Here is a 15,805-nt window from a genome sequence, read left to right as displayed (position 1 = left end):
TATTACGTTTCGATTCTGCTGAAAGCCAGGTCACGTGACTGTAAGTTTCGTTTTCCCGTCAGTTTTATATAAGAACTATACGCAGCTGATAATGCAAATATATGGAGCTCATGCACGTCTCGATCTTTTTTTACACCTTTGTTTCAGAAAATTCGGTAAGCTGTTTTCCATATTGAAATCACTTCCAATATATTAAAGTTTAAAGGCTGGAATGTTATGTTCGTGTCGTGTTATGATATGATATGATATTATTAGATGATCAGATGTTTCGTTTTATTTATTTGCCTTTCACAGTGTGCTTTGTTGCAAAGCAGCTATATAAACAGAGATCAAATAATGTACTTGTAAAGACCATTCAAAATAACATTCAATGACGAAAAATGCCTTGTGTGTTTAAAGTTAAAATAGGCCTATTAAAATATTTTATTTTAATATTTTAATAAATATTAATATAATATTGTCCTGGTTTCACAGACAAGGCTTAAGGCTAGTACGTCCCAGACTTAAATGAATGTTAGAGCTGTCTCAACTGAAAATAACTTGCCCTAACATATCTTAAAATATGTCTGTGCCATTGGTTTGTCTAAAGATGCACACAAGTAATGTTTCTTTCTAAAGCATTTTTATAAAAGTGTCTTAAATATCCTAATCCAACTAAGGCATAGTCCTGGTTTAAGCTAAGCCTTGTCTGGGAAACCGGGCCATTAAGTATTAAATGAAATACTTATATTTTACATGAATTATATCCTACAGTATACTCAGGATGGGAGTCCGTGGCTTGAAGAGCTACATTGAGAGTAACAAAAACATTTTAAAGGATTTGCCTTTCAGAGACAGTCAACTCATAATCGACGGATGTAACTTGTACTACAGCCTATACTTCTACTTTCAACTGGATCAGATTCACGGAGGAGATTACGATGCCTTTAAAGATTCGATCAAACAATTTTTCACAAACCTTAAGGCCTGTGATATTCACCCATACGTTGTACTCGATGGAGGAGCAGACCACACCGACAAAAAATTTGAGACCCTCAAGGTACAAAAACAGGGCCGAATACGAAGGGCCCACAACCTGTCTGTGGGACGAAGGGGGGAGTGCCCACCTCTTCTTATTAAAAATGTGTTCAGACAGACGCTTCAGGAACTCAAGGTGCCATTCGTTCAATGCCTGGAAGAGGCTGATTGGGAGATCGCTGCTCTGGCGAAACAGTGGAATTGTCCGGTACTATCCAACGATAGCGACTTCTATATATTCGACCTCCCAGCGGGACTTTTCCCTACTGTATGTTTCCGGTGGAAAAACATAAGAGTGAACAGACTAAACAAAAAGTACATCCCAACCAAACATTTTACAGTGGAAAGACTATGTGCGTCTTTCAACAACATGAACAAGGAGCTTCTCCCGGTCTTCGCGTGCATTTTAGGCAACGATTACGTGAACCTGCAAAACGTTGCCTATCTCAATTGGGAGGTCCATTCAGTTCATGGTGGCGACTTCGCCCGTATTGACGGCTTGCTTTGCTGGTTATCCAAGTGCCCAGAGCCCGAAATGGCCATCGATGAGATTCTCAAGCTAATACCACACAACAAGGATGAAGTTCGAGAAGCACTGTTTAAGGGCATCAAAGAGTACAAGCTCAAGAAGGGTTCTCTTGCCCAATTCTTTCACTCGAAAACACCAACACCCTGTTCAGGCCCACTGAGAGCTCTGCCAACGTGGACCCTAAGGCACATATTTGAGGGAAAGATGGGCTCCATTCTTGTAGATGTGTTGGTATTGAAAAGGGTAATGTTCAGATCTCAGGTTGAAGATTTCGAGCGCCCCAGTAGCAGCGAAACATCTCGTCCCATACGACAGGTGATATACGGTTTAATACTGTTGGGAGAACCACAAATGGCAGACAAACACCTTTTAGCTGCTAAAGCATCTACTGGCACAGACAAGTGTTATGTCACAGAGTTTGACAGAGAAGGATTAAATCTTACCAGTTCTAAAGTTGAAGCTATAGGGACAAACGTTAAAGAAGGACTTCAGCTGGAAACATTGTGGAAGGTAACCAGTGTTTTGTGACAAGCTTGATGTCATCCCTCTTAACAGTTTGGATTTGTCAGTTCAACTCTTCATTGTTTAAACGTTTGTCTCTAGGAACCGCATACCTTGCGACTTCAGGTTTTCTTGGAGGCTTTTGGCGTGCCGTCAGTAACTTTCAGAGGTATCCCGCTTCACTTGCAGCTGCAGGTGTTCGTGACACGCTTCTGGCTAGTGAATGCACAGCCTCAGCCGAAACTGCTGCACCTTTGGGGTCTCCTACTGGGGATGGTTCAGGGAAGGCTCAGCAACAAGCCCAACACCCAAACAGGTACTCATGTCATTATACGTCAATATCACGTTGGCCAAATAGGCCAAATATGTTGTACTTGTCATCAATAGTAAAGAAAATCACAAATATCTCAAATGGAAACCTATCAGTCATGCACCTGTGTGACTTTCTTTCTTCTGTGGAAAAGAAGATATTTTAAGAAATGTCTCAGTGGATTTGAGTCCATACAATTAAAGTCAATGGGGGCCATGTTGTTTGGTTACCAACATTCTTTAAAATATCTTCTTTTTAAAATGCCACAAATGTGAATAAATGATGAAAGAATTTTCATTTTTGAGTGAACTATTTCTTTTAAGTGCTTACTGGATGTGAAAAAGCTTGACCTTTTACCTCAGATGTCTTTTATTTTGTCAGCCACATTTTTATTACTTATAAAGTACATTGTTTTACTTGTGATTAAGTGTTTGTTATATTTTGGGGTTGGGGGTTTAGACACACAGTTAAGGCTAAAATGTCGAGGAAGGATCCCTATGGACCGTGAAGCAGCTCATCTCTACAGCCAATGGCAGTCCTGTCTGAAGTGGGGTCTCTGTCTGAATTGTTTACTGTGTCTTCCACTTCCTGAACCCGAGTGTGCACGGTACAGCATCATTTGATTTCTTAAAACCTTTTTAAAAACGTTTATAATACTATACTAAAAACTGTAGCGTAATAGAACATTTCTGGTTTTTAGGTTGTACCGTGGAACTCTGGTGCACCAGGTCGTTCAAGAACTTAAGAGAGGCATCAGACCCGAGTCTATGCTGGTGAGGGGCTCCAACGCCGAGCACCTATTCCGACAGTTGAATGATGCCGTTCTGAGTTTGGTGGATGAAGACGTTATGAAGAGAATCAGTGCAGGAGACATACACAGATCTGTTGGCAAAACACAAAGCGATAAAAGTTCCAAAAATCGATCCGCAGATGAACTGAGCAGCTGCTTTGAAGATCTGATGTATGAAGATACTGAAGACTGTAATGACGAAGAAGTCAATGGAGAAGAAAGGAAGGCCAAAGGTCACAAAGCAGACAAGACTGAATGTTCCTCCTACACCATCCGTACCAGACACAAAGCCAAAGAACGCAACTCTAAGCATCCCTCTAAGAAATCTGAGAGGAGATGCTTTGAGTAGATATCTTGACTTTCCGAAAAGGATTTACATAATACTTGTGCTCAGGGTTGTAAGAACGATTTAAGGTGAGATTTTAGGGGCGATCCAAACAAATGCATTTACAGTAAACACTTTTAAAGGACATGTTGAAAGCATGAGTACAAGAATAAAGAAACCGGTGTGTAAAAATCACTTACCTTGTTAACTCATATCATTATCATGTGAATGCAGTTAACCGGGTAATCTTGGCACATATGCGCAATAAAACCAAGGACACAACCTTACGTAAACACAACACATTAAACAAACACAGAAACTGTACTTCAACTCACCCAGCTTTAAGAAAAGCTTTTACGATTCTATTCATTGTGAGTTAACTGGTTAAAACAAAAAGTTACCTTACATTGTGATTTTCTGTAATGTGACCTGCTATATATTTCAGATGTTAGTATCAAGACTGATAGTTGATTCAACCATAATTGTGTTTTTGTTGCTTCTTTATGTGAGCTACCAATATAAAACTGGGCACAGGCTTGAAAGTCTGTGACATTTTGAAAAAAATGAATCAGATTTTGTAGTGTTTATATCCCCAGTGTTCATGTACTGTTTGATGTGTTAATGTCTGGATTCATGCAACTGTCCTAATTTAGATGAAACATAAGTATTAATTTGACAATGTTTTTCTTATCATCTACCGGTTGACTGTTATTAATTTATAAAACTGAGAGCATGTCTGAAATTATTGTTAAAGCGATATTTCACCCAAAATGAAAATTCTGTCATCATTATTCACCATCATCTTATTTTAAACCTGTACTCTGCAAAACACAAAAGAAGATATTTTGAAGAATGTTGTTGACCAAAGAACTCTCCCCACCTCTGACTGAGTTTTTCTCAACCTCAGACATCACGCACACAGAAGATCTGTGTGTACATGGTAATCTGTGGTCATCTGGGGCAGTCGTGGTCACATCCTTTTTAACAAATTCATTCAAAATTCTGGTAAGTTTATGTCCAGTATTCACATTTTGTCAATTGTATTTGACTTTATTTTTTAGATTTTGCTAGTATTAAAATTGGCATTTTGTTAAATGCTATAATCCGTAATGTGATGTAACAAAAAAACTTTGTTTGTGTTTTAAGTTATAGTTAATTGTGAGTTGCTTAGATTTACATTATTTTTAACCTACAGTATATTCAGCATGGGTGTCCAAGGCCTGAAGAGCTACATTGAGAGCAAGACTGGCATTTTAACGGACTTGCATTTTAGAGACAGTCGACTCATAATTGATGCATGTAACTTCTATAAAACCCTTTACCTTAAAAATGACCAGGATCAAAAGCATGGAGGAGATTATGATGCCTTTGAAGATCTGATCACTATTTTTTTTACCAACCTTAAAGACTGTGATATTCGCCCATATGTTGTACTCGATGGTGGGGGACACCACACTGACAAAAAGTTTGAAACCACTTTAAACCGAGATCAGGACAAAGGAAAAAAGGCCAATGAATTGTCCTTGGGAAATAAGGGAGAATGCTTTCCACTTCTTATTAAAAACGTGTTCATGCAGACCCTTGATAAACTGAAGGTGCCATTGATTCAATGCATTGAAGAGGCTGATTTGGAGATCGCCGCTTTGGCGAAACAGTGGAAGTGTCCGGTTTTGTCCAATGATAGCGACTTCTACATATTTGACCTCAAGGAGGGAATTCTCCCTATCGAACATTTTTTGTGGAAAAAAGCAAGAGTCAACAAAAAAAGCAATGAAAAATACATCTCCACCAAGCATTACAGGGTGGAAAGATTATGCGCATCTTTCAACAATATGAACAAGGTTCTTCTCCCGGTCTTTGCATGCCTTTTAGGTAATGATTACACAAACCTGCAAAATATTTACAGGTGGGAAAGGCATTCAAATGGTGCTGGAAAGTTTGCACGTATTGATGGATTGCTTTCCTGGTTATCCAAGTCCCAAAGTCAAAATGGGGCAATACATAGAGTTCTTGAGCTTATAAGAGACAGGAAGAAAAAGGATGAAGTCCGTGAAGCACTGTTAGAGGGCATCAAAGAACATGAGATCACTGGTGGTTCTCTTGCCCAATTCTTTGACTCAAAAACACCAACAGCCTGTACAGGCCCACTGCAAGATCTGCCCGCGTGGACCGTGAAGCACCTGAATGAGGGAAAGATGGGCTCCTTCCTCATTAACATACTGGTACTGAAATGGGTTAAAATGCTCCCTCAAGTTGAACATTTCAAGCGCCCCAGTAGCAACGAAACATCTCGTCCCATTCGACAGGTGCTTTACGGTTTAATACTGTTGGGAGAACAACAAATGGCAGACAAACACCTTTTAGCTGCTAAAGCATCTACTGGCACAGACAAGTGTTATGTCACGGAGTTCGACAGAGAAGGATTAAATCTTACCAGTTCTGAAGTTGAAGCTGTACAGACAAAAGTGAAAGAAGGACTTCAGCTGAAAACATTATGCGAGGTGAAAGTTGTGTTTAGTCAAGTTTGATGTCAAGACATCTACATTTGGATGTATTAATTATTAAAACCTATATTTCATCTAATGTCTCTAGGAACCACATAACTTACGACTTCAGGTGTTCCTGGACAATTTGGGTGTGCCATCTGTCACTTTAGGAAACATCCCACCTGACCTGTTTTTTGTGGTGTTGGTGACACGCTTCTGGCTAGTGAATGCACAGCCTCAGCCGAAACTGCTGCATCTTTGGGGGGGTTCTGGGGATGGTTCAAGGAAGATTCAGCTGCAACACACAAACAGGTCATGTCATTATACGTCAATATCCTGTTTCCACATGTCAACAACTTAAAACTACAAAAAAAGATATCCAACATGAAAACCCCAAAACAATGGTTCCGCCTCTAAAATGATCTAAAAGTAAGGGTTTGGGACACCCGAAATATATATCCAAGTTACATAATCAATGTGATGAAACTTCCAAAAATGTCTCAAGAGAGCTTCTCCAAAGATCAGATGTCTTTGTGAAAGTCAAATTGAGTGTCATTTTGAGTCACACTACAACAAATAAAAGTGTTACATGATGCCACAAAATACCTATTTTGGCTGTATTGTTCCATAAAAAAACACAAAAGGTTATTTATAGAGGAAACAATGTAAGAAATGCTCCTTTAAGGATCCAAAATGGTTATTCTATGGCATCGCTACGAAGAACCTTTGGTAGCAACCTTTTCTTTTCACTTTGTACTTTGTATTATTGATGTATAAATGTTCGTGCTACTTTTAGGGGTTCGGGATTCAGACAGTGAGTTGAAGCTCAAAAGTCAAGAAAGTATCCCTTTGGATCTTGAGGTGGCTCATCTGTACAGCCAATGGCAGTCCTGTCTGTGGTGGGCTCTCTGTCTCAATCGTTTACTGTGTCTTCCACTTCCTGAACCCGAGTGTGCACGGTACAGCATCATTTGATTTCTTAAGCCATTTCTTGCATTGTGCATACCTTCTTTTTAGTTAAAAGAACAGCATGTCCATAACCAAAAGTCAACTCAATTTCTAGTGCTACTACTGAACACTTTAGCATAATAGAGCCTTTTGTCTATGGTGTTTAGGTTGTACCGTGGAACGCTGGTGCACCGGGTTGTTCAAGAGCTTAAGGGTGGCATTACGCCTGAGTCTCTGCTGGTGAGGGGCTCCAACGCTGAGCAGCTATTCCAACAGTTGGAAAAAGCAGTTCTGAGCTTGGTGGATGAAGACATCATTACGAAAATCAAAGGCGACAACATGCAGGCACAGAGCCGTCGTCCAAACGCAGAGCAGCAAGAATCCGTCTGTAAATAAACTGAGCAGTTGCTTTGAGAATCTAATGTATGAAGATATTAAGTATGTCGATCATGGAAAAGAGGGAAGGCCAAAAGACACACCTGAATGTTAATACACCATCCGTACCAGATACAAGGCCAACGCCCGTAATACCAATCATACCTGTAAGAAATCTGAAAAGAGATGCTTCGAGTAGTTATCTTTGATATGTTCACTTTCTAATAGGGTTTAAATAATTATTGTGCTCAGGGTTGTAGAAACAATTTACAGCTGGGAAGGGGGAGACCAAAAATGAATGCTTTACGGTTAAAAACTTTTACAGGAAATGCTGAAAGCCACATGTTAAAATGCACCGTTTATTTATGATTACAGAATGATTTTAAGTCTTATGCACTACAGTATAAGTGAATCTACTAGTCATTCTTAGTCATCATTCGTATCATGATAGTAGATTAAAACATTTGTTTTGTTATCAGAATGAACTTTACTACAGTTTGTACTGTAAATATGGTTTGCATTAAGAGTACATTGTTGCTCCTTCAGGTCAGCTACTAAGCCGAGGCTTAAAAATTATATTCCCTCCGTCGCTGATAAATTAAGCAAATTATTTAGCAACAGTTGATATACTGTATTCCAGGATTCAAGCCATTTTCCTACTTTTATCTTTTTTTTCCATTTTCTCTTTGTCTGAAAATTGAGAGCATGTGTGAAATTAATTTGTAAAATTTATATGCAACTTTTGTACAGGAATGTTTTTTTTTATTTTGTGTTGAAGCATATATATATATATATATATATATATATATATATTAAATACATCAGACCAACATCAAATAAACCTGTAAAAATTTTATTGTACAATTGTGTTCTGAAATGACCACAACAGATTACTGGTTTCAGCTGTGCAAACCACAATAAAATAAATACAATCTTAAAAATAGAAAACAAAAAATTTAGATTTTCACCTGTCACCCTTCATTTTTTTTTCATTATACTGCTTCATGTCAGTGCGTTACTGTGTTTGCTTTTAGAGCAAAAGCAATGCTGTAAACATGGGCGGAGAACAGTTACATTAATTCAATCCACAATGACAATCTGACCATAAGTAACCACTATCTGCAATACAGCGAAGTATTATACTCACATACCGCAAAAACTGTGCTGTCCGGCTGCACTGAGATTTTTGGGGGGATGGTTGATAAAACAATTCTGTATTCCAACATTTTACCAAACAGGCATGTAAAGTTGAATAAAACATATCACAATGTATTAAAAGTTCACCAAACTGGTGAGAAAATAAATAACAGTATAGGAAAAGCCAAAGAAAAGGCAAAATCCTACTGTAGACATCTCTGATACCAGTGTATTAACATAAGTAGTGAGTAAATACAGAGGAACTGATGAATATGTATTTCTACAAGCCAGTTGTGTTAACTTAAAACTTCTAATATAAGGGCATAGAGATAACAGTGCATGTACCTTGGAGGCTTTCATAAAATGGCACCCATTGTTTGTTTTGTCCCAACACCAAGTCATCTTATAGGATCAGAGAGAAAGACCTTTAAGCTGTTTTTCTATAGATGTAAAATATGGCATAATAAAGTAAATACGGCAACTGTTTGCTAAGCGACAGTGTAGAGTACGTGACCGTTTAGCATATCAAATCTGTTGTAATTCACACATGACCCCAACATGATTTTAAGTGGTTGTTTCACCAGTGAAACGTTCATTCATGGTTTAGGAGAACACAGGCTTACCGCATTCTTAAATGCAATAAAAATAAAGCAGAATTTGGATTCTGGAATGCAAAAAGGCATTATCCATATTGATCCACAAACCTCTAACCAGAAATGCTCAAAGTAAAGATATTTAAAAGACAAAATCATTTTAATAATAATAATAACATTTAAAAAATAAATCATAATACATCCCTTCAATCATGAAGTCAGGACAGCCACTGTATGGACAGATACAGTATCTCATAAATAAAGTTCGTTCAAGATGCCATGGAAATTAGTACAGTCGTAAAGCAGCGCACCAAAGCATCTCCATGAGCTGAGTGGAGGGTCCAAGACAACATCTCAGGCAGGGCTTCCACATTCCTCCAAAATCAGCTCCATCTCGGTCATGACCTTATGAAAGGAACTGGTACATACAGGTCAGACCAGACCGCTCACTGAGAGTTGTTTTGTATGGTATGAAACTGCCCTGGACGAAATGCCAAAACCAAATCCCTCCAGCTCAGCCCGACATCTCATGTAAAAGACACAATGTGTGTCATACTTCGTGGAAATCGTCAGCGTCTGTCGTTCTCTCCCCACCTCTGATTCGTTCTAATTTCTTTATAACCTCGGACACCACGCACACAGAAGACGTGAGGCCGACCAGGAACAGCAGATCTGCGGGTAGATGGTATACTTAGGTCATTATGCATTATCAGAAAAAGTGTGAAAATACCTGTGACGATTTACAAAACTTTCGACCAACTGGCACTACCGCATCACCAAAGTAAAGTCAAAGTAGGTTCTTTTCCACAGTAAAATCACTTTCAGGTTTCCAGTTTATTGCCTACCTAAAATGCTAAGGCTCTCAGTTTGAAAGACTTTCTGTAGAGGAGGGAAGTAGATGACCAGAAGTTGGCCCATGATGGAGCCCAGCACAGCGTAGCAGAACATTCTGTTACTGCATAAGCCCATCTCGTACACCATCCGTGTCTGCAGAACAAAACCAACAGTGGCCTCTGATAAATTACTGATATTGCAGTTAGTCAAATACAGCAAAATGCACTTTTCAACTTTACATTTACATTTATGCATTTGGCAGACGCTTTTATCCAAAGCGACATGCATTGCATTGTATTACACATTTGATTCTGACTATGTGCAATCCCCTGGGATCGAACCCATGACCTTGGCATTGCTAGTGCCGTGCTCTAAACACTGAGCCACAGGAAACTTTATAAACAGGAAGACTGATTCCTACAGCAGGGGGCAGTATTTAAAATCCCGCTCACCCCAAGTTTTTCAGGTCACCCTGATTCAGGGATATTCAAGCCTGTGGTCCAAAAAGACCGGCCATAAATGTGTTTACAAACAATCTGGACAAATTCACACTCGGTGTCACAGCGGTGTTAAGGGTCAATGGTTCTTTTTTGTGACAGTGACATACCACCTGTGTCAAAACAGAATTATGGGAATGATCAAGCATCGTCTTCACCTGTGATCGGGAACTGAGAGCGTTGAACATGTCAAAAAAAACGAAACAGGTGAACGTCATGGTGGTGTCCCGTGGAGTGATCTCATTGTCCCGCAGCTTAAAACAAACAAATATTTCCAATTAAATCAAGACATTTGAGCTTCCGTGAGGCAAACATACATGACCACAAGCCTACAACAAAATAAAAGTGTGCTTAAGTGCCAAAGGTTATACTGGGCATCATTGACATCATTATACAAGACAAAATACATCTACTATCTCAATGCAAACTATTTTATCAAACACACAGAAACACACTCATAATTCAAATTTTGATTAAAGCGCACAAGTTCATTAAATTACAAGCCCCTGAAGGGAAGTAGAGTGGGTAAAAATCTAGGACAATATTTTGCGGTTTCTGAGATTCTGGCATTGCTCACATAGAGAAGCATAAAACTATCAGAACTATATATAGAACTATCAGACTTCATGCATTTCATTATGTTCTCCGTATTTCAGATTGGTTCTAATTGTATTTTATCCAGAGAAAGTAACGTTCCAGCACGTTTTTACAATGATTCTGACCAGTTAGATGTTATAACATTGGTCAAATGAAAACAATATCTTCTTCCCTTGTATGGTGTCATACTTTCTAACAGCAACTTTTAACAGCAAAATAATTGCAATTTGCAACTTGTGTACCTCTGTGAATTTTCATTGAGACACACATAACCACAAATCTAATACATACACAGAGCTGCATCATGCCACCAAAACAAGGGACGGGGTGAACAAAATTCAACCATTTCTCCTCTTCTCATTTACCTAAAGACCTGTTTTGAATTTAAATGGAAGGCACACGAAAAACAAATCAGAACACAAATGTTCACAAATGGGCAAGGAAGAGCTCACCTCTCTCCAGAACACAAACAGAGTCCCGCACACGATGATGAAAGACGACACCAGGACCTTCACTATCAGACTGCGAGTGAGGATGCTGTCCCGCACGTTCCGCGGGGGTTTCCTGATCACGTCCCCATCAACGGGCTCTACACCCAAACTAGAATGACCATATTTCAATGTTATTCTCACAAGCTGATATTATGGTGCGGTGATAAACCTGTTTGTAAGCAGTGCATTACCTTTGAGCCGGCGGCCCGTCCATGATGATGTTGATCCAGAGGATTTGCATGGCATTTAAAGGGTTGGGGAAGTTCATAAGCGTTGCCAGGGAGATGAGGGTGAGCGCTGCGATGCTCCTGTGGAAAGCATTCAGTGATCAACTCAATATTATGTATGACATGGCCTTTGAGGTGAAAGTTAACTCTTTGAGTAAGTCTTGTGGCTGTACAGATATGAACATGTTTTTGGAGTGGCCCAAAACATAAGTAATAACCCTAAATATTTCAACCATATTTGTCAGATCTTATGAATCAAATTGAAAGATTGTTTAGTTCACATCGAAGTCATGATTTGCTGGTAGTTCATGTAGAGGCCGGCCGTATTAGCTCTCATTTTAGAGACACCCACTGAAAGATGAGTCATCAAAATTTGCGTTGTTTTCCCAGAACAGTGTATTTAAATGCCCACATCTGCTAAAAGTTCTGCTGAGAGTCAACAACAATATAAATGGCCTCAAAGCGAACAGACATAAATGAACAAAGCTCCAGTTTTTAAACCTTTCCAATTTTCAAGATGCTTACATCACACTCTGCATGCAAGCCGTCAAAGTGAGGTCACCATGCATGTCCCCAGAAAATGTACAATCTCTACCCTAAACGTTCTACAAAACGGCGACTAAACACGGCACAACTCATTTAGCCACACGCGCACCAAGTAAAAAAAAAACATTTTATGACTAAACGAAGCTTGCCAACTTACGTGCTCAGCTGAAAACGCACAAAGTTCTTAATGTTGTTGTAAATCCCTTTTCCCTCTTCAATGGCAGACCTGGAGGAAGAAACAAAAGCTTGAAAACGTACTCATCGGATGTCAAACCAAAAGTTTGATTAGACTCGATAAACCCAAACACAAGCAACCCTGTGCTCACAAAATAGTTTGGAAGTCGTCGTCCACAAGGATCATGTCAGCAGCTTCTTTGCAGACATCAGTACCGGTTTGACCCATAGCTACACCGATGTCTGCTGCCTTCAGAGCGACAGCATCATTAACGCCATCTCCCGTCATGGCAACGACCGCACCAATGTTCTGTAAGGACTGAAGACAGAATAAACTCTTAAAGCACTGAAAAAAACAGGGTTGACCATAACATAGACCGTGTTTGATTTCAAATAATCTAGTGCACTCACCTTAACTATCTTTAACTTGTGTCTCGGGCTGGCTCTGTAGAATACCACTATCTGTAAAGAAAATGTACAGATTAAACCCCTAAACATAATTTCATGCCTCAACTCACTTCCTATAACAGCACGACGGTGGCTCACAGACCTAATGCATAAAAATATATTAATCTCATGAGTAGCAGCCAATGAAATCAAGTGAGGTATTGTAAGGCTTTTGTTCTTGAAACGTGTCCCCTACCCAATACCCCTTATGGACTCTAGTGCTGGGTGGTATCTGAAAGCATATGAAAGTGTGTCTGTACCCTGGATACTATCTGAGACAGCTGATGGATGTCCATCTTGTCCACTTCATCTCCAGATAAGGATTGGGAACCTTTGGTGCACAGACCCAGTCGACTGGCTGTGGTGGAGAGAATGAAGTACATTTGAAGTTAGACTGGATGTCTAGTTATCATTGCTTGATGTGGGCAGGTACCTAGCAATACACAGTACTGGCAATTTGGCACTTTGGTTTTTACAGAAAACCTTTGGTACTCTCAAATGAGTTCTGGCACTCATATGTCTTAGCTGAACAGGACACTCTGTTCTCTAGAGAAAGACTGTTTTCCCACAAGCCAAAGGTTTGACAATCTGCATTAATTCTGGTGCATTCTTGGGCTTATTCTGGTCATTTGGATTTGTGGGTGGCATCTGACGTTTTAAAGTACCATCTGATGTGTTAAATCAAACGTGTGCGTTTACATTTAGAGGCGAGTAATGTCCCAGTATGCTTGCCCATGTCATTTAAAGGGATAATCCACCCAAACACCCAAAAATGAAAATTCTGTCATGAATTACTCATCCTCAAGTGGTTCCGAACCCGTCTAAAATGTTTTTGTTTGGTCATACACAAAGAAAGATATTTGGAAAAATGTTAGCAACTGAGATTTCTGGGGCACCATTGACTACCATAGTAGAAAAAGTTATTGTATTTTTTTTCCGGTTAAACACAAATAAGATATTTTCAAGAATTTAGGAAAGCACCTTTGACTACCCTAGAAAACTCAGTTGCTAACATTCTTCCAAATCTTTCTTTGTGTTCAAGAAAACAACAAAATTCATACAGGTTTGAAACAACTCGAGGTTGGGAAATTCATGACAGAATTTTCGTTTTTGGGTGGAGTATCCCTTTAATTACCTTTAAAAAAATGAAAGATACAGTAATTACTGTATATCCTTAAAAATGAATTGCCACAAATGAACCAAAGACTTTGCCAAATCGTTTATAATAATTGTTTATCTTATAAATGATACTAAATTCACAGACATTAAACTTGCTTCAATATGAGGCTAAATCACACCCATATCTTGTATACTTACTAACTAAGCGGCTATTATTGCTGGAAATGCTTTATAAAGAGAGAGCGCCAAAAAAGAGAAGGTACAACATGGCTGAATTTCATACCAATTGACACAGCAGTTTCTTTGGAGTCCCCTGTGATCATCTTCACCGCCACACCAGAGCTGATGAGCGTCGCCACAGCGTCCTTCACTCCCGCCCTGGGCGGGTCAATGATGCCCACGAGCCCCAGGAAGGTGAGACCGCCCATTTCAGATCCCGACGCGAACGCAAGCACTACCACAAGAAAGGACGAGAGAATCAGCTGCTGTCAAAATGGTTACAGTGTCCTTCATGAAGCAAGCATCTGTCCTTCAAGAAAGCTAACAGAGGGATGTCAATATGAGACCGTTCTTATTCCATGTCCTCAGAGTCGATTTAATCTCATCAACACAAACCAAATCAAATTCAGAGCCCTGAGCTGGAAAAGCAATAACAGGTTGCAACTGAGGATAATAACGTTCTCATTTTATTCGAAGTTTAGAGCGATTTGAACATGGCAGGCCAGTTACAGTTACTAAGGCATCAAGCCTTAGTTTGAGAAGCTTAATGGGCTGGTAAAGTGAGGAAACCCCAGTAAAAGAGCATTCCATAACAAGAATGGTTCAATCAATGAATCAAAATAACAATTTCCTGTACCTCTAAGACCAGCGGTGCCCATGTAGCTCTTCTGCTGCTGATAGAGTTCTCTCTGCTGATTGGTCAGAGGCAGAGTAACGCCTTTACTGTTGTAGGAAGTGCAGAAACGAATGATCTGCTCGTAGGCGCCCTTCACGTAGAACACAGCCGGCTTGTTCTTTAAATCAGATTTATTAGAAAGATAACATTAGTCTCAAGTCAACCTTGTGCGTGTGGCGCGGTGAAGCAATGTAAATTGATTGAACTTTTTTATCTTCAAGTGCCTTGTGCTTTTCACTCCACTTGCTACCTAAAAAGTTTTTTGTTTGGCATGTGACCCATGCAACCCGGCTCACCTGCTGAGTACGGTGGACAACCCGCACAGCCATCCATTTCTGCTCCGAGGAGAATGGAATTTCTGCCAACCGCACAAACTCCTTTTGCACGCCCTCCAAACCCATCTGTGGACAACAGAAAACAAATGAATGTGTGCATCAGAAAACTCAACTACGGTTTTCTGCATCTGATTCTCGAAGCTCTTACTTGGTGAAACATAACAGCGGATAGCAAATTATTATTACTTGTGTCTACACCGATTATCATGTATCTGGTATTAATATGACAAATTATAACTTTCATTCCGCCTTTTCCCAATACTTTATCTTCCCTTTAGCATTGTTTGTAATGTATTCCAAGCCGTATTAAACTTCAGATAATTTGTGCCGCACTGTTCCAGACACACTGTTTGCATGCTGGGCGATAAAAAAAACATAGAACAAACATTTAATAGTTTTGATTTAAAGGGAAACTCTGGCCATATCTATAATCAAAAACATATACAGTACATACATAAAGACTTAAGGGGTATGTCAATTTAGCAATATCCTTAGCAGCTGCACATCATGGGGGTAAGTTTTGCACATGCAATCACATCTAATATCAGAAAATGTTGCTGTTTTACAGTCTTTGAAGCTGCATTACATTTTTCTCAGTTTAATCCTCATGCAAATGTCCCTGCGGTGACAAG

The 15,805-nt window shown here is 39.5% G+C and overlaps 2 protein-coding genes and 1 pseudogene across 8 annotated transcripts in view; 2 read left to right on the top strand and 1 right to left on the bottom strand.

Moving 5' to 3' along the window:
- The first annotated feature begins 39 nt into the window (after nt 1-39).
- On the top strand, nt 40-4,256 carry aste1a (asteroid homolog 1a). The gene is made up of 5 exons (XM_057341084.1): nt 40-155; nt 754-2,056; nt 2,150-2,363; nt 2,817-2,964; nt 3,058-4,256. Exons 2-5 carry the CDS (start codon nt 764-766, stop codon nt 3,494-3,496), a joined length of 2,094 nt encoding a protein of 697 aa, XP_057197067.1. The 5' UTR covers nt 40-155; nt 754-763; the 3' UTR covers nt 3,497-4,256.
- A 102-nt stretch (nt 4,257-4,358) lies between these two features.
- On the top strand, nt 4,359-8,046 carry LOC130558583 (protein asteroid homolog 1-like; annotated as a pseudogene).
- Nucleotides 8,047-8,120: 74 nt separating this feature from the next.
- The window catches only part of atp2c1 (ATPase secretory pathway Ca2+ transporting 1), a 31,437-nt gene continuing 23,752 nt past the window's right edge, over nt 8,121-15,805 (bottom strand). For all 7 annotated transcript variants that reach the window (XM_057341081.1, XM_057341078.1, XM_057341077.1 and 4 more), the window contains 12 exons: nt 15,135-15,239; nt 14,800-14,956; nt 14,227-14,397; nt 13,085-13,182; nt 12,789-12,839; nt 12,530-12,696; nt 12,361-12,429; nt 11,622-11,738; nt 11,392-11,539; nt 10,501-10,596; nt 9,857-9,998; nt 8,121-9,683 (listed from right to left, as the gene is read on the bottom strand). In XM_057341081.1, the coding sequence (XP_057197064.1) occupies nt 9,562-9,683; nt 9,857-9,998; nt 10,501-10,596; nt 11,392-11,539; nt 11,622-11,738; nt 12,361-12,429; nt 12,530-12,696; nt 12,789-12,839; nt 13,085-13,182; nt 14,227-14,397; nt 14,800-14,956; nt 15,135-15,239 (1,443 nt within the window). In that variant the 3' untranslated portion in view covers nt 8,121-9,561. The remainder of the gene's footprint in view (nt 9,684-9,856; nt 9,999-10,500; nt 10,597-11,391; nt 11,540-11,621; nt 11,739-12,360; nt 12,430-12,529; nt 12,697-12,788; nt 12,840-13,084; nt 13,183-14,226; nt 14,398-14,799; nt 14,957-15,134; nt 15,240-15,805) is intronic.

The sequence above is a fragment of the Triplophysa rosa genome, linkage group LG8 (assembly GCF_024868665.1).
Source record: "Triplophysa rosa linkage group LG8, Trosa_1v2, whole genome shotgun sequence".
Taxonomy (NCBI): domain Eukaryota; kingdom Metazoa; phylum Chordata; class Actinopteri; order Cypriniformes; family Nemacheilidae; genus Triplophysa; species Triplophysa rosa.
This window is presented reverse-complemented; position numbering and strand designations above follow the sequence as displayed.